This window comes from Rhea pennata, chromosome 2 (assembly GCF_028389875.1).
Source record: "Rhea pennata isolate bPtePen1 chromosome 2, bPtePen1.pri, whole genome shotgun sequence".
Taxonomy (NCBI): Eukaryota; Metazoa; Chordata; class Aves; order Rheiformes; family Rheidae; genus Rhea; species Rhea pennata.
In genome coordinates, this window is record NC_084664.1 from 9,631,001 (window position 1) to 9,658,394 (window position 27,394).

General features: G+C 39.3%; 1 protein-coding gene across 5 annotated transcripts in view; it reads left to right on the forward strand.

Moving 5' to 3' along the window:
* The first annotated feature begins 228 nt into the window (after positions 1-228).
* Positions 229-27,394, forward strand: part of RBM33 (RNA binding motif protein 33) — a 97,761-nt gene continuing 70,595 nt past the window's right edge. For 4 of the 5 annotated variants that reach the window (XM_062568823.1, XM_062568824.1, XM_062568825.1 and 1 more), the window contains exons 1-7: positions 229-537; positions 9,791-9,869; positions 14,618-14,666; positions 16,727-16,803; positions 18,642-18,942; positions 20,061-20,171; positions 26,287-26,458. In XM_062568823.1, the coding sequence (XP_062424807.1) occupies positions 510-537; positions 9,791-9,869; positions 14,618-14,666; positions 16,727-16,803; positions 18,642-18,942; positions 20,061-20,171; positions 26,287-26,458 (817 nt within the window). In that variant the 5' untranslated portion in view covers positions 229-509. The other variant, XM_062568827.1, reaches the window with a different exon arrangement.

Consider the following 27,394-nt stretch of genomic DNA (forward strand, 5'->3'; position numbering starts at 1 on the left):
CGCCCAGCGCGGGCTTCCCGCCCCTCCCGCCTTCTGCCCCTTGCGCGCATGCGCGTCCCCTCCCGCCGCGCACGCGTCCGGAGGGAACTCAGCCACACCCTCCGGCACATGCGCACTGCAACCGAGCCCGCCGGAGCGGCTCGGCCGGGAGCTGGCAGCTTTGCGCATGCGCAAGAGGCCCGGTTGCTGCCCGGCGCGGGTAGCGTCTCGGCTGCGACTAACCAACCAGCGGCGCGTGGTGTCCCCCCTCCCCGCGAGGGAGGGACCAGTCCTCCAGCGTCCCATGATGCAGCGCGGGGGCGGCGGCAGCGGCGACAGCGACGGTGGCGGCCGCCATGTTGTGGTAGTTTGTTGTTCTCCTGCGGTTGCTGCGCGCGGAGAGGCCGCGGGAGGGGACGCGGCCGCGCCGTGAATCCGGGCCCTTCCCCCGGCCCCGTCTGCCCGCCGGCCCAGAGGAGGACGCGGGGGCGCCGCCGGGAGCCTCCGCCGCCGGGGCAGGACGAAGAGCCATGGCTGCCGCCCTGGGAGGAGGAGCAGGTGGGTTCCTGCGGCGCGGCGCGGCGCTGGGCGCGGCGGGGCCGGTCGGCGCCCGGCGGCGGGCCGGGGCGCCGAGCGCCTGAAACTGACGCGGCCCTGGTCAGTTTCGGCGCCGGGCCGCGGCCGCCAGCTCTGCCCCCCGGGCAGCCGTGCGCGGCCCTTCGCCGGGGCCCCGCCGCCGAGGCGCAGCGCTTCTCGCCCGGCCGCAGGGCGCCGCACCGCGGGGTAGTCCGCTTCCAGCTCGGGGTTTATTTGGAGGCCTTCGTTCCCCTAGTTCTGATAGCCGTGGTGCGTGGCCTGTTTTAATAGCTTCTCTGTAGTCGAAGGAGTAATTGTAACTTATTTTGCAGGGTGCCCGGAAGCAGAGGGTTACACCTGGCAAGTGTAAAATGAAGATAGTGTCTGACCTCAGGACTCTCAGGCACACTACTGCTCTTCCTCTTGACTAGGGACCCTTTTACTGCAGCATGGAGTGTGACAAGTTGAATCTCCGTGCTGTTCTGATTGATATATTGAGCAAGCTTTAAAATGAAAGCTTTTGATTAGGTGATTAAAAAAAACAGACTTGTGGGGGATCACGTTGGGGCATTCAACAGAGACACAGTTAAGAGAACACAACTAGTTCTGGTGCCATGGGCCTCGCTTTCACTAGGAATAAAAGTTTTGTTTCAGTGTTGTTCCAAATTGTTAGCTAACTCACCTTTGTACAAAAGTGGTGGTGATTTTTGTCAGTGTTTCTCTTAACTAGCTGTCAGAGTGAAGAGTGTGGCTTGTCCTTGTGGTAACTCACCAGAATGATCAAGCTGTTCAGCATAGCTAGTTTAATTGGTAACAGAGCACATAAACACAATTAAATTTGCTGCTGAGGATAAACATTATAAAGAGATTCTCAAAAACAGGGTTTTAGGGGGAGGCTGGGAACAACAGCATGATAAAATAGTAAATAGTTGAATATTTTGGGTCTTGATTTAATGGTCTTAAATATATCGCAGTAAATAAGATGCATTACAAAAACATTTGTGCTAGTTGCTATGGTTCAGATAAGTTATATGTAATGCGGAAGAAAATTTTCAGGCATGTGTTTTGTGTCTGAAAGTGGTTTTATTTTTCCTAGTATTATGAGGACAGTACTTTAAAGAAGATTTCACTTTCTAAGCATTTTGATTCTTGGATTTAAAACTCTGCTGCATTCTTTCACGTACAGATGTGTGTGCAACAGACAGCCTCCGGAACTAAGTGATGAAATGCAATTTCCAGACTAGTTTTTGTTGTTGTGAGTACTGTTTAGGTCTAACCATGAATTAGAATCCTTTTGTACTAAGTGGGCGCATGCAGTTTTTTGTTCACAGTTAACACTGTGTTCATCAATAAACAATGGTTCATTAAATATGATCAATGCCCTGTATGAACAGCAGTTGTAGTTTTAATTTAAATGATCTCAATGCAATGCTTACCTAAATGTGAAAGCCTAGAGATGTCGCACATGCTTTTTATCTCAGTTTAGCTAGACAAGGAAAAGTCCTGGTTGAAACTGTTGAGCATACTTTCAAATGCTCTTAGTGGGTTTTACACAAATGAAATTACAACTCTTTTTGGAAACCAGCTGCTAGTAAAAGCCAGTAGTAGTAACAAATAGGGGGAAAAAAACATAAAAGGTGAGAAGACCAGGGCCTTTTGTTTTCTCAGCTTAGACATAGGACATTTTCGCTTAGATGAAGTTTTAGCTGTAGAAAGTAATGTTTTAGACTCAGTTCTTGAGTACTTTGGGGAAAGAAAGAAAAAGAAAAAGACTGCTTTAAAATATGGAGATAATAGCAACCAGATATTTTGGTTCAAATAGAAAAGGCCAATTAATGATTGTTAAAGAAACACAGAAGTTCTTGGAAAAATAATTGGAATTTTGAGTTGATATCATTGCAAGATGACAGTGGACAAGGTGAGAGCTTTGGCTTTGAAGATGCAGATTAAAGTTTAAACTTGGTGTGAGGGTGTGATGCAGAGCTTAAGTGAAATGTGGAGTGACTGTATGCTGAACATCTTAAGTACGTTGAATGGGATGGAAAGAAGATGATTTGTCTGGAGGCTCTACAGAAGAGCAGTGTTTATAGACTGATTGGTTATTTATAATCTTTTAGGCTCTTGAGAAATACCAGTTTGATCCATAAGATAACGTAGATACTGTTTCTGTGACCAGATCTTTGTGTAGGTGCAGCTGAACTTGTTAAGAAAGGGGATAAGACTCTTTCGGTAGCAGGATTCCCAAGCATGCACTGAAAGCTTTTCAATCTGAGGTCGTAGGAACTGGTTCACAACTTCATATGAATTCACAAACTCCTTTGCCATGCAGCTTGATTCAACTTGCTGCTTATCCTAAAATGGCTGTATTGAAATATGTACCTTCGGGATGCATGTGCTAGTGAGGATGAGGGACTTGGAGGGCTGATAGTCACTCATTAGTTTATTGATATGGTTAAGTAAAAAGTTCCCGAATTTTGAATCAAACTTGCATATAAAACCAGGACCAACATGTTCGATGTTGAAGTTAACATCAACTACTTGTAATGTAACATTGTATAATTGCTGAAATTTCTTCTTGGCATTCAAATTTTAGCTGTAAATTGACTGTAGTAATTTCATTCAAGGAGAGATGGATACGGAGAGGGCCAAACAACAAATGATCATTAAAATGTAGCAAGGAGCACTTCTTACTATGGTTGTCGGTGATTTAATACCAACTGTAACTGCTGAAGCATAAACTTCAGTAAGTGAAGGCTGCTGTAATTTTTCTTCCTTCCTGATTAATTCAGTTTTGATGAGCTTCAGTAGTTTAGATCTTGAATGCAGATATCCCTGGAGTGGGATTCATGAGCTTTGCCAGATCATGATATGGAATGAGGGGGAAGGAAGAGCTGAAGATATTCCCATCTAGACATTTACCCCATCTTCCTGCCTGAGTCCTGTACTGAGGGTAGCTGAATGAGTGTATCTTGACCCCTGAGGCTGTTGTGTTATTTCTCCATTTTGAATTTAAGATGAAATTAAACTGATGATGGCTTATGTGACGTGAGGGCTGCCGTAATACTCTCAGGAAATTTGATGATGTTGGGTGAAGTCGCTTCCATTCAGTTGCGGTCTTACATACTTACATCTTTCTAAACTGCTTCTGTCCTTGTGAACAGGGTAGGTCTGTTCCGAATCTGTTTAATATTATGTGCAAATTAAGTAGATTTTCACCTCCCAAAGCATTCTATGTTTTGAAAGGAAGATAATCTGGATTCACTGTGCTCCTCACCAGCATTGTTCCTCTGGTTTGAACTCAAGAAATAGCAAGAAGAGATGAACCCTCTGAGTATCATCCATGCAGAGCCTCTTTTTAAGACTGCTGCATTGTAGGACTTTAAAAGCCTGTTGTGTTGCTGTTCATAAACTGTGGTGGTGGTGGTGGGGAGTGCAGTGCTAGCTAGCAATGCAAGCACCTTTCTCTGTATTGCCAGTCACAGTCCAATTCAAAGATGTAATGGAGATTCTCCAGTCTGACGTAAGTGCATTTTGTCTTGCTTCAGCTTACTACACAGCAGCTTGCAGGATCTGGAAATCTGTTTTTATGCCTGGACTGAAATGGGTAGAGTGCTGGCCATGTTTTGGTCTCTATGGGCATTGCAGCCTGGTGCAGCTGGCCGCTGTAGCTTCTAGTTGCATCAGAGGGTGCATATGCTGAAACTTCTAAATGCCAAAGGCCTGTAGAGTTTATAGTTCACGAAATACAAATATGTGCTCATGGGCTATTGTACCAGCTATGGACTAGAGCCAAGAAGTGTTACAGAGTGAGCTTGTGGCAGGCAGATTTGCTTTTAAACATGACAGTTTAAAGTATTTTTTGCTTGTTTGAAAACTTCTTGCTAGAAATTGTATTCTTCTGAATACTGTTTTACTTCTGGTCATCAAAATTAACATGATCTTCATAGCAGTTTTTTACAGAAGATAAACTGTGCTTTATTCCATCAGATACTAAATCTCTGAGTTTAGATCTTGTAGGACTTCTTGTCCACAATCAGAAGTTCAGGGACAGCACCGACTCAACAAAAAAAAAAACCCTCTGAGCAACAAATGCTATTGGAACTGAGTTATGTTTTGCTGCAGTGCCAACTTTAGTTTTAACTACAGTCTGTGGTCGCAGTGAACGATACTGGAGAGTTGAAGTTTCTGATCAATGTCCAAAGCTGTTTGGGAACTGAGCTCATGTGGATTTCATTTAAACTCTTGGGATTTCACTGTTCACTGTGAGACATTGAGTTTAAAATGTTTTTTGAAAGCAAATGTATTTGCAAATCCAAAGCAGGCTTTGAGAACCTTTGGGGGTTCATTCATTCTCCTACGCTCCCTCCCTCCAAAAAAAAGAGGGAGAAGGAGATTCCTTGCCAGCAGTGATCAGAAGGAGAACTTCTCGGTGGCATACTGTATTTCATTCTGCTCCTGTATGTGGTTAGTGACTTGGTTTGCATCATGACAGACTCTCCAAAAAAGACAAAAAGAACTCATCTGCTCCAGAAGTTAATTTTTGTGCCTTTCTTGTAGAAAGCAAAATGCTATCCTGTGCAAGTAGTTCAGAACAAAAACTTGAAACACACTAGTGGAGCGACATGTTATGCAATCCTTACCTTGTTCTAAATACTTAGTCACTGGATTCTTGAGGATTGTATGAGTAATTGTTTACCAATATAAAGACTATATGTTATCTATCCCTGAAGAGATAAGCTATGCAGTTAATGTTTGTGTATAGAGTACTTTTGCACATTTTTTGTGTGCATAATAGAGTAGGAATGAAGATGATTTTCGTCATATGGATAGGGAGTTGGTTGTCTGTAATAAATGAGACAGTTCATAGTGTGCTTCATAACATGTTAAGTTTAAATCACAGTTTCAGGTTCTGGAGTTGTTTTCGACCTTTTGCTTTTTTGACTAAAAAACCCAAACAAAATACCCAAATCCCAACAACGCCCACCAGCAGGGAAGTTTTTATTCAACTAGCATTAATAGCACAGGTTTATTGCTGTCTTGTGTTTCAGGCTTGGCTGTTTCTCTTGAAACCTATTAGTCCTCCTCTGTATCCTATAGTAAGAGCTATGAAACTTCAGTTCAAAACTGAATAGGTCTGTTGTTTGTATACTCAGTTCTTGGAAACCCAGACTTTGATACCTATGTTTTGTGTAACTCTTTGCAATGAAATATGAGAATGTATTCTGTGCAGATGAACGAGTACATACAGATAAGTTAGTAGAAAGATGTTTTTAATCTGGAAATTTGTGTTTCAACATGATGACAGCATTTCAGAGTGTTTTGAATGTGATGCTGGGGAATGGGACGGATCATGATGGAATTGCTTATGTTCAGTGTTAAATCTAAGCAAAGATAAGTGCCATTTTTTCATGTGGTAGTTGACTTTTCTGGTTTTTTGTCTCTATACCCCTCCTTACCTGTTCTTCCCAGAAGCAGTGCAGCTTAGTTACTTTGTTAAAAGACCTGCTGGGTGCCCATTGAATTATACTTTTTTTAACCCATTGAACTCTTAGGTCCCTGTTGCGGGAAATGACTTTTCTCCACCTTGTTATGAATAAGGAAAAATCCTCATTTTTTTTGAGACCTAAAAATAACGGTATGTCTGCTATTCACAATGGTGCGATGTTGGAAGGAATTAAAACACAAAATTTTGAACTGTTAAGGATGTTTATGGGACAGCTTGGAACCAATGTTACAGAAAGTGTTCTGGTGTATTTGTAGGAAGAAGAATGATGCAGTTGTCAAATGTGTGTTTTTTGTTTTTGTTTTTTTTCCTTTATTTGGGAAGTCTTGGGCATTTCCCTGCAGGAAAATACTGTCTTAGCAACAGTTGCTATGTAGAACTCCCTTTTTAGGCTACATTGGTATTGTTGTAAGGCATATAAAAGCTCTGCTCTGCAGTTATCCAGCTGATTCACCTCCTACGCTTGTGAGACTTTAGTGAGAAGGATTGCTGTAGCGTAGGACTTCCATTTTATGCAGAAAAAGATTAGGGAAGATTTTATTGAAAAGATGCCTGGAGAATTGGAAGCTGCTATCAGTACAGCCAGAGAGGAAACATAGTTTGTGGTCTCTGGATTTCTAGCCTGGATGATCTGTTCTTAAACAGGAAAAAATGTAACAGTTCCTGGCATGTAACTTAAAAAAAAAAAAAAAAAAAAAAAAAAAAAAAAAAAAAAAAAAGCTGTAGAGCAGCTTACAGCACTGCAGTGCAAGGCTAGGATAAGCATAAAGCAAATAGAAATGTTGTTAGTGTAGGGAGCCAAGGATATTTGGCAGTCCTTAGGGTTTGCCTAGTTTGCAACTGCTCAGACCCTTGGGAAGCAGACACATCTAAGAAAACAGCCAGCCTTAGTCTGTGCATGTGCTGCGAATTTCTTAGCTCTGCAGTGATGAAGAGCCAAATTATGGATTACTTATTTTGTTTCTCCTACATAACTAGTCTTTCCTGCTGTCCAAATCAGTCAGTGCTGGTTTTAGTAGGTCTTTGGCTGTTGCTGTCATTATTTTTTGCTCTACTTGATGCTGAGTGTTTCCTTTTCTCTACAAGGTATGTTTTTTGGACACTTAACCGTGCCTGAGACAAGTGTTGGACTAGTACAAGTTTCTCAGTGAGAAGCACCCATACATACTACATCAAATGTTGTTTATTTCTGATATTTTCCGATATTATTGACCAGAACAGTAGATGAAAAATGAAAATATATATATATATATATTCAGAGATGAAAAATAAACTATACTTGGTTGAAGCTTGCTAGGCATCCTGAAGCTGGAAGTGCCTAGGATTCCTAGATACATGTCTGGTAACTTCCTTTCTTGAAGGAGAACTGCAGCCTCTTTTCGGGCTCTGACAATTAACATTAAAACCAGTTTTGATAGCACTGGTATAATTTGTAACAGTTGTTGTCAGTCTTGGCTGTCCCGGAGAAAACAAATGCAAAGCACAAAAATGAAAAACTTGCTTCCTCTGACTTGAAGGGTCTTACAGTATGTGATGAGAGAGGGCAAGCACAGAGTAGGAAAGTGGTGGGAACATGGGTAGTGGAGTAGTTCTTAAATGCTCTAGACACAGCCATTTTTGAGGCTTTTGTAGGCATCATGGCCGAGGGGCCTTGTGGAAGGCATTTTAAAGAAATCTGTTGCAATTTTGGATATTTATAGAAGATCCTCATAAATTTCCCCTATCCTCTTCCTTACTTATGAGGAGATTGGAAGAGATGGAGGGTAGAGGTTGGCGTTGCTGGTAGAGTGGCAGTCCAGTCCTACACTAGAAACTTCCCAGGAGTGGGACCCCCTCCTTTTGGTATTGTTTCTTTGCTAGCAGTAATACTAAGCTGAAACACTTTTATGGCAGTGAAAAGTATGTGTCTGGCCTGGGAAAGTACTCTGAATTATATTGAGGAGTGCTTTATACTGAAGAGAATTGTGTACAGATCAAGAGGGTTTAGCATGTAGCTGTTTTTTAGATTTAAACCTGGCCAAAGTAAAGATTCATCTGTGTAATAAATGTGTGCTAAATTCAAGTAATACAGAATCAAGATCTTCAAGCTGTATTGCTTTATAATCATACAGCTCTCTGTAGTCATTGTGGTAGTGCCCAGAATGCAAAAATATGATTTCTCGTAGGTGAGCAGGCACAGCTAAAAGGTCACTGCTTCCCTAACAGTGCTTACTGCCTGGAGTTATCTTAGTGTATATGAGAACACTCCTAATTTGGGTTGGTGCAAAACCAGTCCCATCACCTGAAACTACCTTTGGAGATGATTGCATCAAGTCAGTGGATTAATGTACTTCAGCTGCGAGAATAATGACACTGCAGGATATTTGTGCCCATTTGTTGCCAAATGGCTGTGTGGGAAAAGCATCCCTGCAGCACAGTTCTGAATGGCTGGAGGGACAGCAAGGTGGGGTTTGTTGTTGTTGTATGGGGTTTCTTCTATTAATTAATTTATTTATTTAAAGAGACCAGAAAAATGAATAAAGTTCAAGTTTCAAGTTACAATATAGTAAATACTTGGACATCCATCTGTCTATTCTCTCTTGGTGAAGCAAGGATTAGAATGGGGAGATTGCAATATATAGATGATATTTGAATGGAGAACTGCAAGATAACCATTGTTTCCATGGTGTTAGTATATATAAATTGATTAAAATGTGGATTGTTAGTATGTGGTCCCCTCTGATTAAAGGGAATGGCTATGTGCTGTTACCAAAGAGAAGAATTGCCATGCTTGACTTTTATTGCACCAAAATTCATAGTGAGCCATTTTTATTTTCATAGCTCTGTATGATCATATTTTCTAGTTTGAAATCTTTTGGTTTAGTGATGTTGCCAAAGCTGAATTTTCACTTTTTAATGCCTTCACCTGCTTTTGAATTTCTATCGGTCACTAAAAATGTGCATTTCAATTTTATGAAGGAAGAAGTGAATAGATTTGTCATCACACGTGGGAAATACTCACAAAGGGAAGTTAGACTGAGCTTGAACTGAAGACTTTTTTTTTCCCCAAGGCTTATAAAAACAAAACAAAACAAACAGTCAATTCTTAGCTTTGTACTCAAAGAATTAAGTGCAAATATGGTCAGGAGAATGTGTGTGTGTGTGTATATATATATATATATATATAAATATAAAAAATCTAATGTATGTATGGTATCTTCTTTGAAATGTCCCAGCTGAAAAAATCAGTGGTGTCTTATGCTTGACTTCCATGCCCCGATTTGGGCTGTTGCCACCTTTCCTGCCTTGCCCTGGAGTCAAGGTTGTGGTTTCAATGTGGGCTTGTGGGACTTCGGGGCAGGCAAATGAGCTGGTTCCACCCAGGCAGGCAGAGCTCTGGCTGCCTCCATCCCTTTGCCTCCCATGTACTTGAGCCTCACAGATTGCTTGGGATCACCTGCCTCTAGGAAAATTTTGCCAGTGGAGATCATCCAGTAACTTTTTTCCAGTGATTGTTTTCCTCATGTCTCACCTCAATAGTGCAAAGATAGAAAACTGTGCGCTTCATGACTTGTTTTTATTATTGAAGCAAATAATGGTAGGGACTGGTATTTATCTGCTTTTTTTCCTCATGTAAATTGGAAAGTGAAAAAAGGTATTTTAGCATCTGCTAAAAAAATCCCCCAAGCCACTGCTTCAGAAGCTTTCTTGAATTTCAATGAGAATTATTTAATATAGTCTTCTTCTTTACAGATGATGACTTTGATCAGTTTGATAAGCCTGGTGCGGAAAGGTCTTGGAGAAGAAGAGCTGGAGATGACGACTGGGACAGGTAGGTAGAATTTTTTCATGTTCAAGATCTGTATGCTGAATTGCATTGCTGTGTTTTCCAGTTCTGGTATTTTGTATTCTAACATTTTGGATGGCACACATATAGCTACTAATGAAGCTGTTGGTTGTTATGTATGTGTCAGCAGCTGCTGGATTGTGCCAGAGGTGTAGGCTTGCCTTGAGGAATTTAGACAGAGCTATGGAAAAAGTACCACTTAAAACTGGATGAATAAAAAGCATTTGTGGTATGTAATTAAGTTTGCATTTAATATCCTATTTTTTCCTGTAAATACTTAGATCTTTGTTTGGCTTTAATAGTCTTACTAGTACTTGAGTTTGCCTAACTTGAGACTTTTTTTTTAAATGGCTTTTTAAATTTTTATCCTAAAAATCCTCACTCAGTTGTACACTAGGGTGGGGAATGGAGTGGGTTTCTACTGAAAAATTTGACAGTTTTGTAATTTGATACACTCATCTACCTCCCCAAAATAAAGATTCGGAATTATGTATGTCCTTTTATACTAAGGCCCTGTAACTGGGATAGAATTGAGTCAAGCTGCAGGCTAGATTGGCTCATTCTTTTTGGTAGCATAGAGGCTTTTCCAAACCTTGCTTGTATTAAAAAAAAAAAAAAAAAAAAAAAAAAAAATTTCAAATCATCATTCACTTGAATGTAGTAAACACACTTCACTATAAGCAGTTTTCTGCTGAGCTAAGCCTCTAGAAGTGAATCAGCTACTCTAAGCTTACCCTCGTTCCAGAGGGATTAGTCTCCTCTGCTGTTCTTGCCTGCTAGGGCAAATGAGGAGTTGTCATTGCTGGAGTTGCTGCGTGAGCCTGAGCAGGGACCTTGGCCACCAACTCTGTGTAGAGCGTGCTCTGCTGCAGCGCTGGCCTGCCGCCCTGTTGTTGTGTTTGGGCTGCTCCGGGAACCGGATCAGGGAAGTGATCTGGTTTGTGAAGGCAATTAGTTAAAGTTATGTCACTTAATGGTGCAGCTGCCCGAGCCCTGGGCACTGTTGTCACGCGTAACGTAATGCAGCCCGGAAGTCCTGAAGCTGAGGTTACAGGCAAGCACTCTGTATTCCAGTGCGGTTATTGCCTTGGAAAACCTGGATGAGTTAAACACTGGTTGTAACGTGAGTCGTTATGAAGTGACTGCTGCTGGTAAACTCCACCTGGCAAAGCTATTTCTTCAGGACTTGGAAAAGTTATAAAGTATTTTACTTAGCTGGGACTTTGGAGTGGACAAAGGTTTGATTTGAGAAGAAAGATACGCTGTTTGTTTACGGTTAGCTACGTAGGACTTAAGGTGACTTTTGGTCATCTATCTTCGGTTCATTCCGTAGTGAAATTGTAAGGGAAGTGGCTTTAGGTGCAGGAGTGGAGACAACAGTGTTTCATCTTGTTGATCGGTTGTTTGATAAAGGGCTTTTCGCAGCTGTACATAATAGATTTTTTTTTATTTGCAGAGGTATGTTTTTTTTAAAGTATTTTTATTTTTAAGCTGTCTTTGAAAGTTTAAGTTCTGTGGTTGCCTGTACATCTAGATACTTTGCATGGGTGCATTGTTCCCCAGTGTAATTAACTGAATTCTTTGCAACTGCTGGCCTAATTCAGTACAGAATACAATTTTGTAAAGATAGAGGAAGAACCAAATGAACTCAGTGGATAGGTTTTTATCATGCTTGTTTTGCAACCTAAATCTCTGAATCTCTTTCCTTTGTCCTGTGTGGGGAGCTGCTAACTGTGAGCTGGAAGGCCCCTGTTCTAGAGTTCTGTCTGGAGTAGTGTTGTGCTGGGATAATTTTTCCTATTAGCTTTTTTTTTTTCTTTTTTTAACAAATGCTTTTCTGAAATGCTAATGCAAGGACAAGTGAAATTGGAGGCCAGAAGGGGCCCACTTAGCCTGACAGGTATATTGCAAGCTGTTAATTTATACATTTATTTCTATAAGTACTCCAGAGCTTGGATGTGAGGGAAGAAAAGAATGCCATTCTGGAGCTGTCCAGTGAGATAGCAGGGCTGATTTAATGGTGTGTTTTTTCTGAAATTCACTTGTTCTGACCCTTCTTCAGATGTTTTTTTTTTCTCTATACTGGCAGAAAACTTCTCACTTTCTGTTGTATTTTGGGGTACTTATTTATTTATTTCCTTTCCTGATTTGATGAGCTGAAGTTATCCAGTGAGGGGACTTCTGTGTATCAGGAGTTGAGGAAGGGGATGGAATTGGGCCCCTCTCCTCTGGCAAGAGTGAACTATTAGATTAGTTTAGTCCCAATTTCATAGAAAGGCAAGCTTGGAAAGACCTGTGTATCTTGATTTGAAGATGCAGAGCTATGCGGTCCACTGTTGGGACAGTCGGGAGGTTATTTTCCCTCAATATAGCCACAGATATGTGCTTGGATTTCAGTTCAATCTATGCACTGTGGTGGTGTGTAGTTACAGCTTCAAGCCATTAGTTTTTGGTCATGCTTTTCTCTGCCAATCTAAATTTGTCTAGGACCTGGGTCTTTTTTCTTTTCAAAAATAGTCAGATCTTGTGATTTTGATCACTCTTCTTCCTAATATATAACTCTGACTGCATTAAAAAAAGCTGGAGATGTGCCCAGCTACTCATTTCAAATAAATCTATTAACCTTTTTACTGTTACTTTGGTCATTCAAAAATTTATCAGCAGTGATTTTTTTTTCTTTTACATTATCAGTGAGAACGTTGAGTAGAATTGAGTGTAATAACAGTTTGAGGAACAGTCTGTGAAACGCTTTTGTTTCTACTAACAAAATGCCTGTTAGCTTAGTTCTTCGTTTCTGTGCTAATTTTTGGGCTGGCATATAATAAGTCAAAGCTTTTTAAAAATCTAGAATGTGTATACAATTACTTCTGTTGCCCAACTGTATAATCTCTTAAAAAAGGAAATTGGATAATTGGGTATCAGACACATTTTTAATACTATTAACACCTTTTAATAATGAATTCAATCTTTTTGCCTTTTTTTTCCTTTTTTTTTTTTTTTTTGGTCTCAGATTGTTAGACTGTCTCGCCAGCTTAACTTGTTTTCTGAATGCCAGTACAGCACACATACTCTTGCAGGCTTTTGGGATTTCTCTAACAGTTTTATTGAAAGTAGTCAGTAGTGGGCCACAGTGCTGGGAAATATTTTCAAAATTTATGGTGTATTTATCTAGTTACTGGCAGTCGGTCCTACGCTGAAGAGATTAGTGACTCTCTTCTGTTTTGGCTCCAAGTTCTTCCGAAACCATTTCTGTTACACAGCATTTTCTGCCTCTGAAATAAAGGGCATATACTGCAATAATGTCACTCTTTGGGATGTGTGACATGTCTTGTGTGTCCCAATTCTTTGTTTAATATTACAGTGAATGCAAAGCAATTACTGTTTGTTAATGTTCAGTCATTCCTGGAACTGTTTGAGTTTGGCAAGTACGAACAAATACTGTGTGCTGATGATAACAGCCTAGTCACTGCTGACTTGGAATATCTTCTGCTGCCTTCCAGAAGTGCTCAAGATCCCCCCCCCACCCCCAAGCATTATCTGTACATTAACCAGCTCTGAAAGAGATTTATCCATTTGCACAATTTTTAGCATCGATCTCTGTCTTGGAATTGGCTTCCGTATTTGCAAGCATTTCCTTTGTAGTCCTAAGTCCTAACTCCAACGTCCAGTAACTGCAAGGAGAATTTGGGCTTTTTAGCCGCTTTAGAAAAACAGTAGGTATGCGTTTTCCCGTGGGATGGTGAAACTTGGCTTCAATTCCCAAAGTGACTTTGCGCTATATGAATAGCAAGACTTATTTAACTTTGTGTACATTATCTAAGGCCTGGCACTCTTGAATTCTTGAATTATAGTTCATATTTCTAATCATTGTCATCTTATGTTAGGACGTACAGTTTCTAATGTAAATATTCATCAGTACCAAGTGTTTTCTGAAGAAGGGGCTCGGTTTATTCCTGTCATTACAGTCCTTTTGCTGAAGGAAGAATGACATTAAGCAGTTGTCCGAAAGCTTAGATAACTCAAAACGCACTTTGTTGAGTTACTTACTATTTCTGGGGGAGATCCGACGTGATGGAGGGAGTGTTGTGAGCAGGATATTTTTTGTTTCCTGAGCTCTTAACTGCTCTCAGAAAAAGTGTTGAGACATGCACTTGATTCCCTTGCTCGTACAGGTGCAGGTTTGACTCGTACTTTCTTTCCTCGTCCTCATGCTGGGGAGGGTTGCAAGAGCCCCGGGCCTGCACGGCTACCAAGGCAGCTGGCCACCGAGAGCTGCCTTGGCGCGGCGCGGCGGCCCGCGGGCTTGGCCTCGCCAGGGGACGCGGCCGGCCGATGTGCTCTGTCCTCGGGGCGGTGGGCGAGAGCTTTGTGGGCAACACACGCAAGCGGCCCCGAAGGGAGGCTCTAGGGCGGCCCTCTGCGAACCGCGTTTCCGCGGCCTGGGCGGTGTCCGGGGCCGTGCGCCGCGTCGTGCCTGGAAGGCCGTGCCAAGGAGAGTGTGGAGCAATGAAACGGCTGCGCAGCAGCAGTCGTACTTTATGGGCTATAATTGCATTTAAAATGCAAATCTGTTTTTTGAACTTGCTAAAGAGTTTTGCTAAAAGAAAAGCCTTGTGGGGAGTCAGCGACAGTTCTCAAGTTAATTTTCCAAGGAGAAATACCCTTAGGCTACCCAGTGTTTTGTTTCTGTTTTTCTAAGGTTCAGGTTTTAAAATCTCTTTAATATTTTCCAGCGAGCTTGATGACGACTTGCTCGGAGAGGATCTGCTACCCGGCAAAAAGGTGAGAAAGATGCGCCCTGAAGCCGAAGTGAGTTGTTGTAAATCCAGCGCGAGGATGCCGTCCGTCTCGCGCGCGGCGGTGGTTGGCCCTGACCCGCTCCGCGCGTGGGACGAGGGCGGCCGAGCCCGGCGCTCGGGAGGCTCCCGGCATCTGCGGTCAGCCCCGCTGAGCTGTGCTTTGCGCCCAGACCTCGGCTGCCTTCTGTGAGGCTTTTTTTTGAGGGGGGGGGGTGGGGTTTGTTTTCAGTGAAGTGTAAAAGATGATCTTTCCTGAGATAGAATTTCGTGCTGTAACGCCTGGTTCCAAGAGGAGATGGTTTTCTGAACCACTTTCTCTGTGGCTCATATTGACTTGAAGTGTCTAAAATAAATATATAAATAATAATTGTGCTTCCTCAAGGCTGGCCACCATGCCTGGGCATTCGTTTCAGCTGCCTGTTCCCTGGCTATTCAAAGCTTCTCCTCAAAATACCAGAAGGTATACCAGGCAGAGGGTTTCCTTCCCTGCCCTAAGGAAGGGATGTGGCAGCAGCAGGTGATGGAGAACCCCCTCGTGCCTGACGTAGACCCTCGCTCCAAAATACCTATTGCCAAAACTGTTCTGCAAGAGAGAACTAAACGGGATTTTGGATTTGCCTGGGATCTGCAGGAGAAGATAGGGCTTCTGGTTGGGGAATCAAAACTGGGCGGTCGCTTTTTTTCTCCACTTTATCGGCTAAATAAATTCTTTTAGAGATAGTTTGTAAAATGTGGTCATGGTTGGAGGTGGATAGGCTTACGCTGGAGAAACCCCGGTCTGGTAAAAGTGGGTTTTAATTGACGTGGCTTTGCATAGTCCCACTCTGAATATTAGAAGTTGACTTCTGGAGATTATTCTGTAGGTACTCTCAGTAATGTTAGGAAACCCCTTCTTCCAGTGCACTGGGAGAAAAAACGTTTTCCAGAAGGGTAGGAACTGCAGTTTTGTGTGTCAAGCAATTATCTAAAATGTAAGCAGTTAACAACAGATATGCCTTTGTAATTGAAACGTGAGATTCTTCCTTGTTTTATATATAAATTATAAATATATATAATATATAATTATATATTTTGTTTTATATATAAAGATATTATATATTTTATTTCTGCTGTATGTAATAGATCTACAAAATGGTATATTATATAAAATACATCCTTATTTTGTAATGATTATTGTTCATACAGATAATCAGTATCAAGATTTGTCTGCTATGTAACATGTTTTTGTGCTTTCTCTATTCTTATTTCAAGTTTTCCATGTTACAGGGCTCTTGCCAGTATTTGTGGGTATAGACTCCTATGAGTAATAATAGTAATAATAGATTTATCAGGAAGTTTTCCCTGAGCTATTAGGCCTAAACTTGTTCTACTTAATCTCATCCCAGTACTTCTAGATAAATCTACCCTTGTGTCTACCCTTTCTGCCCCTATTACTTTAGGGGATGGAAATAATGCTGCTGAGCAGAACTGTGCAGTTATCTCTTCCTAGTGGGTAATTATTAAAGGGGAGGAGGGGAAGAAAGTAAAGATAAATGAAACAACTGAAGCTATGGTTGACAAATTAGGAGGAGTTTGTCAATGTTTTTACTTTCATGATACCCTTTCCTCCAATCTCCTAAGTATCTCTGCCCTCTAGAAACTGCAGTAATGTGGTGTTTTGTCTTGACCGTCATCTAATGCCTCAAGGTCACAAGACAGTTAAATAAAATAGCGCTAATGCTAACCTTTCTCATATCCTTGTATTTCTTCTAAGCAAGTCACCAGTTTTTGTTGTATCTGGGAATGGGACAGTGAGATGGTTGAAAACTAGGCAAATTTGAATTTTGCTGACTTCCATCAGACTATCAAATATTTCTTTTCAGATTTCTTGTCATATGTAGTGTATCTTTTACCATCCAATTAGGTAATTTCACTGAAAATGTGGTTTTAGTTTGAGATTTGTTCATAAGAAAAAATACTACTGTTTACAGCTTTTAGTAGTTTAGTAGTTAGTTAATAGCTTGTATCTTTTTATGTTCATGATTGACTTCTATTAAAACCTAGAATCAGTCAGACTTATCTGATGAAGAACTGAATGATGATCTTCTGCAAAGTGACAACGAAGAGGAACCAGATTTTGGGTATCTCTTTTATAAATCTTATATTTTGGATAATTTCTAAAAACTGTTTACTACTACAATTACTTTTACTACAAACTACTAAAATGTAATGATTTATTTATTTTTTTTACTGTGGTTGTTTTTCTAGATTACTGGGTTTTGTGAACACTGTACATTTATTAAAACTTTCTATGCAAAACAGGACCAAAACCAGTTTTCCAAACTGAAGTTGTTGATAGATACTTAAAACTGTTTTGCTTTTAACCTAGCCAGCTATATAATGATGTGTGCTATATAATGTGTTCAGTAGCATAGTTAATGTTTCAGTAAAATGATTTTTCGTTTATTTGACTCTAATAAAGTGAACGTAACTAGAAGCTATAAAATGCATATAAAGAAGAAATTACAGCATCTCCTGTGCTTATTAGAATGATTTATAAATACTTGCAGAGCTCTTGCTGTGTTCATGCTTCACATTATTGTAGGCTTTATTTGCTTCTAGAGTCCTTTTGCTGCTGTCTTGCCCTAGAAGATGTATCTTATCCTCTGAGACTTTGAACTCCATGATTTATAAAGTCTGAGTTGTGACTTCAGTATTTGTGTGCACTGCACAACAGCACAGCTCCTCCAGAGCCTGTAGGGTTGAGTGGATATTTCCACTGCAATTTGGAAATCGAGCCTTGTGAGTGCTCTGGGGTGATATGAATGCTGAATTATGGGCCTCATAAGCAGAAATAAGTGTCTTGACATTTTTTTAGGTTTCAGGCTGGACTGAAGGGGGAAAACGGTTGTGACACAGGAGCAATGCAGTGCTGCCTCTGCTTTTAACTAATTGTCCACGTGTTTTGCCTGCCTTTCCTTGACTTTTTACATGTTACCCAAGAGTTTGGTCCAAAGAGATGTATTTGTGGTGCTTTAAGGCTTTCTCGTCATCTTTAGTCCAGATTTAGAAGTGGAAATGCCTTCCTGTGTTGAAGAGCTTAGAGTGGGGTGAAATTACCAGTAAGAATGAGGGCAGGACTGATCCCTTCAAAATGGGGAATCCTAGTTCCAGTCTTTGCCATGATAATGTTACTCAGTGGAAACCAATCCTTGCATTTTTTAGCAGCTTTGTTCCTAGGGCTTGAGAGCCTTGCTCCTTTCCCTTTCCATGTCCCCTGTTCCCTCTTCCCATTGAGTCTGTTTGTGCTTTGTGTATCCTGCATGATATCTTCTTTTTCCTGTTAATTCTTTCTATGTGGTAGATGCAAATTGTTCAGAGCTGCCTGGATCAACAAATTCTGAATTTTACTTTGCCTGGAAATGGTTGTCTTTCAAGTTTTTAAACTTGTTTGCCTTTTTAAGGTCTATGCTTGCTTGTTATAAGTCTTACACATTTAAATAATAGTTCTTGCCTATCTACGTTTTACATTATTTTAAGTAGGATGTTAAATCTTAAAAACGTAAGCTTGAATTCAAGGTAATCAAGAAGAGTAATTATTAACGTATTTATTTTAAAAAAGCTTATTTTGAGAGATTGGGGAAACAGATGCAGTTATAGTAATTTTGTGTATTTTTGTTAGTCTTGGAATCAAAATTTACTGTGGTTTGCTTTGGTTACCAAGCAGGACCTTTGCCAGTCTGGCCTGTTAGACCATCTGGTTGGTTAGTTTGATCCTCCTGGTCAAATAGCCTGCAGCTGGTGATAAGCTGTGGTACAGTATCCATTATGAGTATATGGCATGGAGTCAGATATCATGCAAGGTATAATTTTGTCCACCAACTTAGGGAATATGCATTTGACTCTGTTTTGTTCAATCTTTTTAAGTACTCTTGATCATTATGCTTCAACCTTTGAATCTTTTTCCCCTGTGCTATAGTTCTCAAGGTGTCACAGTCAGCCTCAACGCCACGTCTGGCATGCTTACATCCTACGAACTTTCTGAGACCATCAATGATCAATCCATCGAACATGAGTCTGAATATGACCAAGGGGAAGATGAAATAGTTTATGGCAAATCAGAAGCACCTGAAGTCTATGGTTCAGAATATGCAGAGGAGGGACATTATGAAGGCAACGATCCTGAACTGACAGAAGACCAAATAGAATATGGGGAAGAGCCTGGAGAAGAAGATGAAGTGCTAGACCTTGAAATCAATGAACCTCTAGATGAATTTCCAGTGAGCTTCCTTCTATTGTATCTTCAAAGATAACATTGCTTCACATGCATAGGGTTTTAGACTGATTTGAAGTCTGTTTACCTCCCTAGGGAGGAGGGGAAATTAGACCTATTATCACTGTCTGCCAGTTTCTTTATCTAGGCTGTGACAAAGTTTGTGTTGACAGCTTGTTTGGCGGTAGGTAATGCTCCTTTGTCATGCTGGGAGGCAGTTGAGAATCATGACCTTGAGGATTGTATCCTTAAGGAAGAAAACAGCTTTGTGTGGTGGAGATACACTGCCAATTGTTAGAAGTACTTAATGCAAAAGCTTTTATCCAGGCTTTAGACAAGATCTGATAAAGTCCTTCGAAGGTGAAAAGATTATTGACCTGCTAAAGACATCTTTAAGGTGCTAATATTCCAAAGTGATTGATGTCCTGCTCATTCATCCTTTTTGTAACTGAGAACTGTCTAAACCTGAATAAAGAGATTGGAGGTTAGTTCAGAAAATGTCACATGCATAATTTGATATAATTTAAGCAATGTATTAAAGAACATATACTGGCTTTAATTGCTAGCTAAGTGATTTAATCTCAGTTGAAACTGTATGTATTCAGTGAGTTGTTTGCAAAATAAGTTTGCTGATATTTTAAAAGTTTTTGCTCTACATGTTTATTCAGTTGTATGGAATCTAACTTATTCATATATAACTAACTGCAGAATGTGTTAGAATATTTATATTTTTTAAGAGGTAAAACTTGATGTTAATATGTAATGTTCTGTATGCACATGCTCCTTTCAGTGAGCAGTTACTGCAGTCTCTGATTCAATGAATCTGTGATCAAAGGATGCAGAGCTGCAGAAATAGGTGGGACTTTTATGATTGCGTTGCTGGAGCCTAGATGAAAACTGTTTTGGTTATGTTTTTAATAACAATGAAATTACTGTGAGTAGGTGAAAACTCTGTTAATTAAATCTTGTGTGATCTGTCACTTATAATTGACAGTTCTGATGGATACAGTACTTTCTGGTAAGGACAGCAATGGTGTGAATGCATGCGGAGCCTCACTCTTAGCAAGTGTATGTTTTCTCTAAAGCTTGCGTATGTCTTTTTACCTTCTTGTGTCCTTATTTTAGGATGAAGATTACATGCAGTCATATAATGAGCAAACAATGGAAGAACAAGAAGAATATCCAGCTGATGAGGAACTGGAAGATTCCCAGCCAATAACAAATGAATCGGAAGAGGTATGTTGTGAGTTTAATGGAAACTTCAAATCCTGAAAAAAAATGATTATTTTAAGTTATGGAGTTATCCGTGTTGCTAGGTAAGAACTGATGCTGCTTTATAACTTTACCAATTGAGTTATTGGTGGTGTTACTCTTTGTATTAGATGAATGAGTTAGTATCTATATTTGTCAGTTATAACTGTAGAAACTTCAGAATCTCTTTTGGGTAGAAGAATGATAGTAATCCTGTATGATGTCTGGGTTGTCATGTTGAATCTCTAATAGCTGGAATCTGACACTTTCCAGATAGGTAATTTGTTGGTGTTAATATTGTAGATACAGTTCTCAAGTGGGTCAGAATCACGTTTTGTTAAACAGTGTGAACACTAAAGCTTTGGTGTGTCAGAAAGATGAAGATCAGGTGGTTTTGAAAGAAATTGTGTTGGAATGGACATTTCTGTGAAGTTTATTTCCATCCTTTGGTTAGGAAGGAAGATGAGTTCCTTCATTCACAAGCAGAAAGCTCGTGCTAAAAACTAACGAGGATGTGTTCCCTAGTTGTAGCATGGAACAATGCTCTTGTGTATTCTTAATTTGCAACAAATTCTTGATGTGAAAGGTAAAGGGATTTTTTTTGTGTGTGTGTCCCCACCAGGAATCTACTTTAATATCACTTTTATTCCATTTCTTAATTAAATAGGATTGAGTAGAATACCTGCTGAGAAGCGTAGGCAGATTCAGTTCTTTGGAGCCTTAACTCATCAGGAAATTAATTCCCCAAAGACACAGCAGCATTCTTCTATAAAGTTCCAACAAATGGGTGTGCTATGATACTCTTCAATTGTGTCAAGCGTTATAGTAAAACAATGTTCTTCGGTAGATTAACAGGAACACATCAAAGAGGGCCACCCGCACTGTCCAGTCCTTTGCTGTTGCAAGCATGCAATCCTGTACCACATATATCTTAAATTTCCTACTTCCTAAGTGTTAAATCTACGTTTCAAAAAAAAAAAAAAAAAAAAAAAAGAAAAAAGAAAAAAATGAAACACTTAAATGAAAGAAATACATAAATGCTTCTTAGTCATTCACTAAATTATAAGCATTTACCTTCTGGTGTTTTAAAAGCAGTTTGAAGCAGCTGGGCTATCTACAACCATAGTCTCTAGAAGATGATGAAAGCAAGGACAGCATCTGAATTGTACAAAGCTAGGTATCATTTCCAATTTACTGCTTCAAAAAAAGCTAATTTAATTTTTAGAGAATAACCTAATCTGAATTCTGTAACCAACATTCTAAATTTGTCTTGCAGTTCAGAATTAAATTCCTTTCATTCAAAAGACTACATGAATGCAATTTTTTATTTTTAATTTGACTTTAAGAAAACTGTTAGAGGAGCTGCTCGTCATGTAATGTGAATGCTTGACCACATATTTATTCAGTTATTCTATATTCTGGCTTTGTTCTGATGACTTGGAGATTGCTGCAGGTTTCTTGCTTCTGAAATAGCAGCATCCTTTGACTCCAAGTGCATGCTTCATTTGTTTCAGATATATCCTATTTAAATTTGTTTGCAGACTCTCAATTTGTCTCACCCAAAGAGGCTTCCACTAGGAGAGATACTCTTTGTAGAGTATGCACTTGTGTATATTGTGTAGGTGCATGCCTCCAATTCCAAATATAGTTTTTATTCAAATGGTAGCAGGCCTTCCTCGGTTGAATTTCATTACCCTTGTTCACATACACTGAATGTTATTGTTGGTGTTGCAGCATTCAAATTACGACGCACGAATGGAGCTGCAATAGATTTGGTACAAAAATAGTATTATCTATTGGTTGAAATCAAGCAATTTCTACATTAAACAAACAAAGCAACACAACCTCTTACATTATTGCATGAAGAAATTCTCTAAACCCAGAGAAAAGGTTCTCTGGAAGCTTGAAGAAAAGCTGTAGTAGTGCTTTTGTCTTCATAATGTACAAAATTCAGTAGGCAGAAGCTTCAACAGCAGATAGGTGTGGTAGAACTACCAGTTACATGAATATGCAATGTCCTAAATAGTTTTAAAATGAAAATATCACTAATTATTTCTTCGAAGTGCTCCTAAGAATGAGACCTCCTAAAATTAGAATTCATGCTTTCTTTGTTAGTTTAATATCAGAACTATTTTTCTGTGAAGTCTCTAGTTTCTTTTCTTGAACAATGGGAGTTTCTCATTGCATTAATTTCTACCCTGCCTTGGGTTAAGCTGATAAGGAACAGAGAACTGTAATCAAGAAAATACTTTCATGTGCTACATACATAATGGCTTTTTTTCTAAGTCTGTATTCTCTCAAAGAAAACAAGTATGCTTGTTGTGAGATTGTTCCAGCTGTGCTTACCTAAAACATGAAGTTTAGTTTTCTTCAATACTGAAGAACCTTTCCTGTAAGCTGGAAGAAAATGATGAAAAGAATATGAATCAGAACAGTTAGGTTTTAAGTATATTTAGAAAAATACTTGGAAACTTTAAGTTTGATCTTTACCCTTATTTTTCATCCATTAAGTGCAGATGCCTTTGGAATAGATGTAACATCCTTTTATCAGCTCTCTGCTATTTCTTGATCCCTTGGGATTGAGCAGTTGCTGCTGCCTTGATGTTAACTGAAGGTAGAAGCCTCCATTGCTTATTCCCTAGACAGTTAATAAAATGTCTTTGTGTCTCCTTCTTGATGTCTTACGTGGAAGGGATCTGTTTAGCCTTTGCAAAACTTACCTGCCTAGTACATCTTAGCACACTCTGCCAAAAAGCCCTCCAGAACACTTGAAACACTTGAAAATACCATGTTTAGGATCCTATGCTGGGATCACCATTTTCTGTGCTGGCTAGTATTTCCTCATGATGTCCTTGTTCTTTTTCTGGCTGTTACCCATCTTAAAATTGTGTGGGAAGGTCTTTGGGGCAGGAACACTCACTCATGCTCTGCAGCAGACTGTAACCCCATGTGGGGCGTTCTGGTCCATGACTGGGATTAAACTGTGGTCAGTATTTTTCTTCATAATGAAAAATCGGCCAAGCTCCTCAGAAGCTTTGTACAAGGTGTCGTAATGAGAAACGTTAAGCTTTGTTTAAGGAGAGCTGGTAAGAAGCCTTGCCCGATGAGTCGAGTGACCTCAAGTGACTGTTCGAGGGTTGTTTATGTGTATGCAGTTATTCATGATTAGCAGGTATTAAACAGAATCCTCTAAGTACTATTATCTATTAATTTTCTGTCTTTACTCGTGTCCTTTCCTGTGTAATTTTCTTACCTTCTGAAAAGTGGAACCCATTCATATGCTGTAATCTTGGCCAAGCAGTTCATCCTGTTGTAGTGCAAGTTTGCAAGACTTCTTTAGATCATCTTTACAAAAAGTTTTAAACAAATTGGGGGGAAGAGTGTGTGCTCCTTCCCAGCTCAGATAACCTTTCCTGGAGCTATATGCAGAGAACATATAGTTGACTGTAAGATGTGTTTGCATTTCCATTGCAACTGATACAAATTCCTCAATCATACATATAGTCAGAGTCGGACATGGGTCAGTTAGTGTTCTGGAGCATTACCTTGCCTTGGTGACTGCTTTTTCATTAGCTCCTTTCAGTTTTTTCTTCATCTTTGATATTTAGTGTTTGTACAGCTGCTTTTTAATAGGTGACATGAGCATTATGTTGATGAATAATGTGAATTAGATACCAAAAACAACAGAATTAATATAAGTGGCTAAGAAGGATAGAACAGATTGTGTGTAGAAAAGCTTTTTATTGGTAGTTGTCTTGTAGCCCATCCTAATTTTTATAACTTGCATTTTCTTCTTTTCTGGAAGAAGCATTTAGTTTGTTTAATAATTGAAAGACCTCAATTTTTCCACAGATATTTTCTGTTACGTTTTCATTAAAACATTGCAATGTTTTTCAGGACAATTCAGACCACATTAATTATTCTACTCCTAATTCTGTAGTCTGCCATATTTTCACATGCAGGGCCTTGAACAAGGTTTTTCCCTCAGAGATGAGATTGTGTGACCTAAATATGGCTTTGATGAATAAAAATGGGAATCTCAGCATAGCTTGGGAGAGATAGGGAAAGGTTGTGTCGAGTGTTTGTGCACTAAAGAAAAGCAGAAGGCTTAATGCAGTGAGAGAGCATCTCTTGCAAGGCAGCCACTCCAGTTGGGACTTACAAATCCTGATCCTGAGCACTGGAACAGCAGAACTGTGGGTTTTATTGTGGGTGTTCAAAAACGTGGATTTGATAGAGATATTGCTATTCCTTTGGGAGTCCCTCTTTTGGAAGTAGGGGTTTTTTTTTTGTTTGTTTGTTTGTTTTTAACACAGGTTAGCACTTCTTCCCTTGCTAACATCCCTTCTCTACTCCACAAGTTCCAACTGCCTTTCCTCTGAGCTACTTTGACTTTACATGAATGTTAACCAGACCAGTTGTTCTCAATTTGGATTTGGTTTTGAAATTTGCATTTCTTTCAGACTTGATAGCTTTTTTTGCCTACTATCCTGTGATTATTTTCTTTTGTTTGTGTTTTTTTTTAAGCTGTATTGTTTGATATGGTAAAGCCTGTGCATAGAAACGAACACCTTAAAAATACAAGCCTTAAAGCTTTTTAAAAAAACTTCAGCTATGTTGTTAGCTATAGCTTAAAGCATTTTTAACAGGTGTGGTTGTACAGTGCTTAAATGAATGCTTGCATTGGATAAAATGCATCCTGAGATAAGGAGGAGATATTAAATTGAAAATGACCTGGGATCAGCAGCCCATTGAAGCATGATAGCTAAGTAGAGAGCACTTTTTTCACAGACCAAAGCTATCTGTTGTTATCCTTTTGTTTTTAAGGGACCAACTTGAGCTTCACTTCTTATGCTGCTCTTGAAGTAGAAGTTATCTTGCCAGATCCTGTTTCTAATCTTGGTTCCTATATTTCTTTTTGGTTTTGGATGAAGTTGGCATCTTAGATGAAATTTGCAGTCTCTAGCACCATCCTGCCATTAAATCGTCTTCATGTTTGACTTTAGTATCTGTCCATCTGATTGACACACTTTGCAGTGCCTTTTTTTGTATAAATTACTGCATCAATCTGGTTAATTAGAAGATGAAACCATTTTTTTGCGTGTTATATTTCTCTCATGTTTTTTTCTTTCTGTCAAGCAGCATTTAAGTATTTAATGACTTTGCAAAGAATTAAAATGCATGTGTAGTCTCTAAGAGATCAGCAGATAGACTTCCTGTACATCTTAAAGTGGAGTGAAAGAAAATCTAAATCTACAGTAACCAAATATTTCATGGAAAATTGTACTACCTTAGAAATTTTCTAATTTTCAACTCCAGCAATCAAATATAACCTGTGTAACATTCTGAACATTAATTTTATCATGCCAGTGCAGGAAAATGAAATTAATTTTTTTTTGTTTAATTTGAAGAAGAGGAATCCATTTTCATTTGGGACATTTTCATCTAAATAATTTGTCTCTGCCGTAGAGGGAACTGGAATGTAAATGAGGATAAGGGAGCAGCATTCCAATATACACATTTAGTATATTCATATTTTATGCAATCCAGTTCCACAATCTCTTCATCAAGTGCTGAATTAAAACCAGGAAATATTTAAGCAGCAGAAAAAGAGAAGTACACTTACGCATACCTAAGGGAATATAATTGAGAAACATGAGGTTATCTGTATTTTTTCACAACATGGTGCTGACAATTGTTATCAAATCATTAATTTATTTTTAAGTATTTGGTTACTTGAATCTGCTAATATTCAATAGCCTAATATCTTAGTCAACCCTGAAATGTTGATATGTGTCCAAAAGTAGTTGCTAATTAGATAGTGACTTTAACAAAAGATTCCATATCCCCTTAAATATTGCAGCAAAACATGTTTTCCTGGTAGATATTCAAAATTTATTCTATATATGTTTAAAACATCCCTAAACCCCTAACATTCATTGGCCTTTGCTTTCAAAGGTGTGCAGGAGAATGACAGGTAGTGCTAGAAAAACTTGTGCAAGGGGACCTTAAAAGAAAGCTTCATCTTTTAAGGGTTACTGTTGATTAAAAAAAAAAGTAGACTTTTCAGTATGCATGTTTGCTTTATTTTGTGTTCCAGGCAGCTATTGAATCTCTGGAGCTTCAGGAAGAAACAAAAGAAGAATCTGATGAAGAGGAGGATGAAGATGAAGAGTCTGGACGACTACGTTTCAAAACTGAGCGGAAAGAAGGAACGATAATTAGGCTATCGGATGTGACAAGAGAAAGGAGAAACATTCCAGAAACTTTGGGTGAGATTCTGTGGCAGTGGACTGTTTTGAAGAGCTGTAATAAAAGGAAACGAAAGGCACGCTTGCCAAAACTTTTTGCTGTTAAACATTTTTCTAAAGCTACTATAGCTGTCTTTTGATTTAAACTGACCTGTGCCCGATGCCATCTTTAATCTGGTCTAGTATCTGTAGTATCCATCTACTTGGATGACATTTAATTATATAATGTTTTGAAAACCAGGGCAATGTTTGTTCATTGAAACTTTTCTGCTCTTCTGCAAATGTATCTGATGGGGTTTTAGAAAAGTATGGAAAAATCTCTCTTCTGGATTCAGCTTTTTGAACATGGAACAGTCTAGATATCCCAAACTGATTCTTTTGGACAGTATCTAAGAGGATAAATTTTCATCATGTCTTAGTGGCAGAGTGTGGGTGTGCTTGATTTCTAGGGACACTGCTCCATTAAAGACACTGCATTAAAGATGTTGTTAGTTCCAGCAGAAGCAGTAGGTTTGCAACTTTCTTACATCTGCCTTGGTTTAGTTTGTAAATAAAAATCATCTTGCCTGTTGTTTTTGAGAGTTAATTTCAAGACTACCCCTTCTGTGTCCTGCATACTCAACTATCTAATACAGGATTCTTTTAAATTCTTTGGAGTGTACCAACCCCAGTGTGGATAGCTGTATTGCCTATGTTACATATATTGTGCATGTTGAGTTTACAGTGGTGGTAATGCTTATGGTACCACAAGCAATAGCAGCCTGTGATGCTGTGATGAGGATAGTTGTGCTGACTGAGAGTAATACAGAGCATTAAAAAAAAAAAAAAGGTATGATATTGGAAAAAATTAAGATACTGGTGAGGATATTAAAGTTTACTTTCAGAAAGGCATACTATTCTCCTAGTTTTTTACTTAACTGAAATAACAAGTCAAACCATGGAGAAAAAGGTCAGATT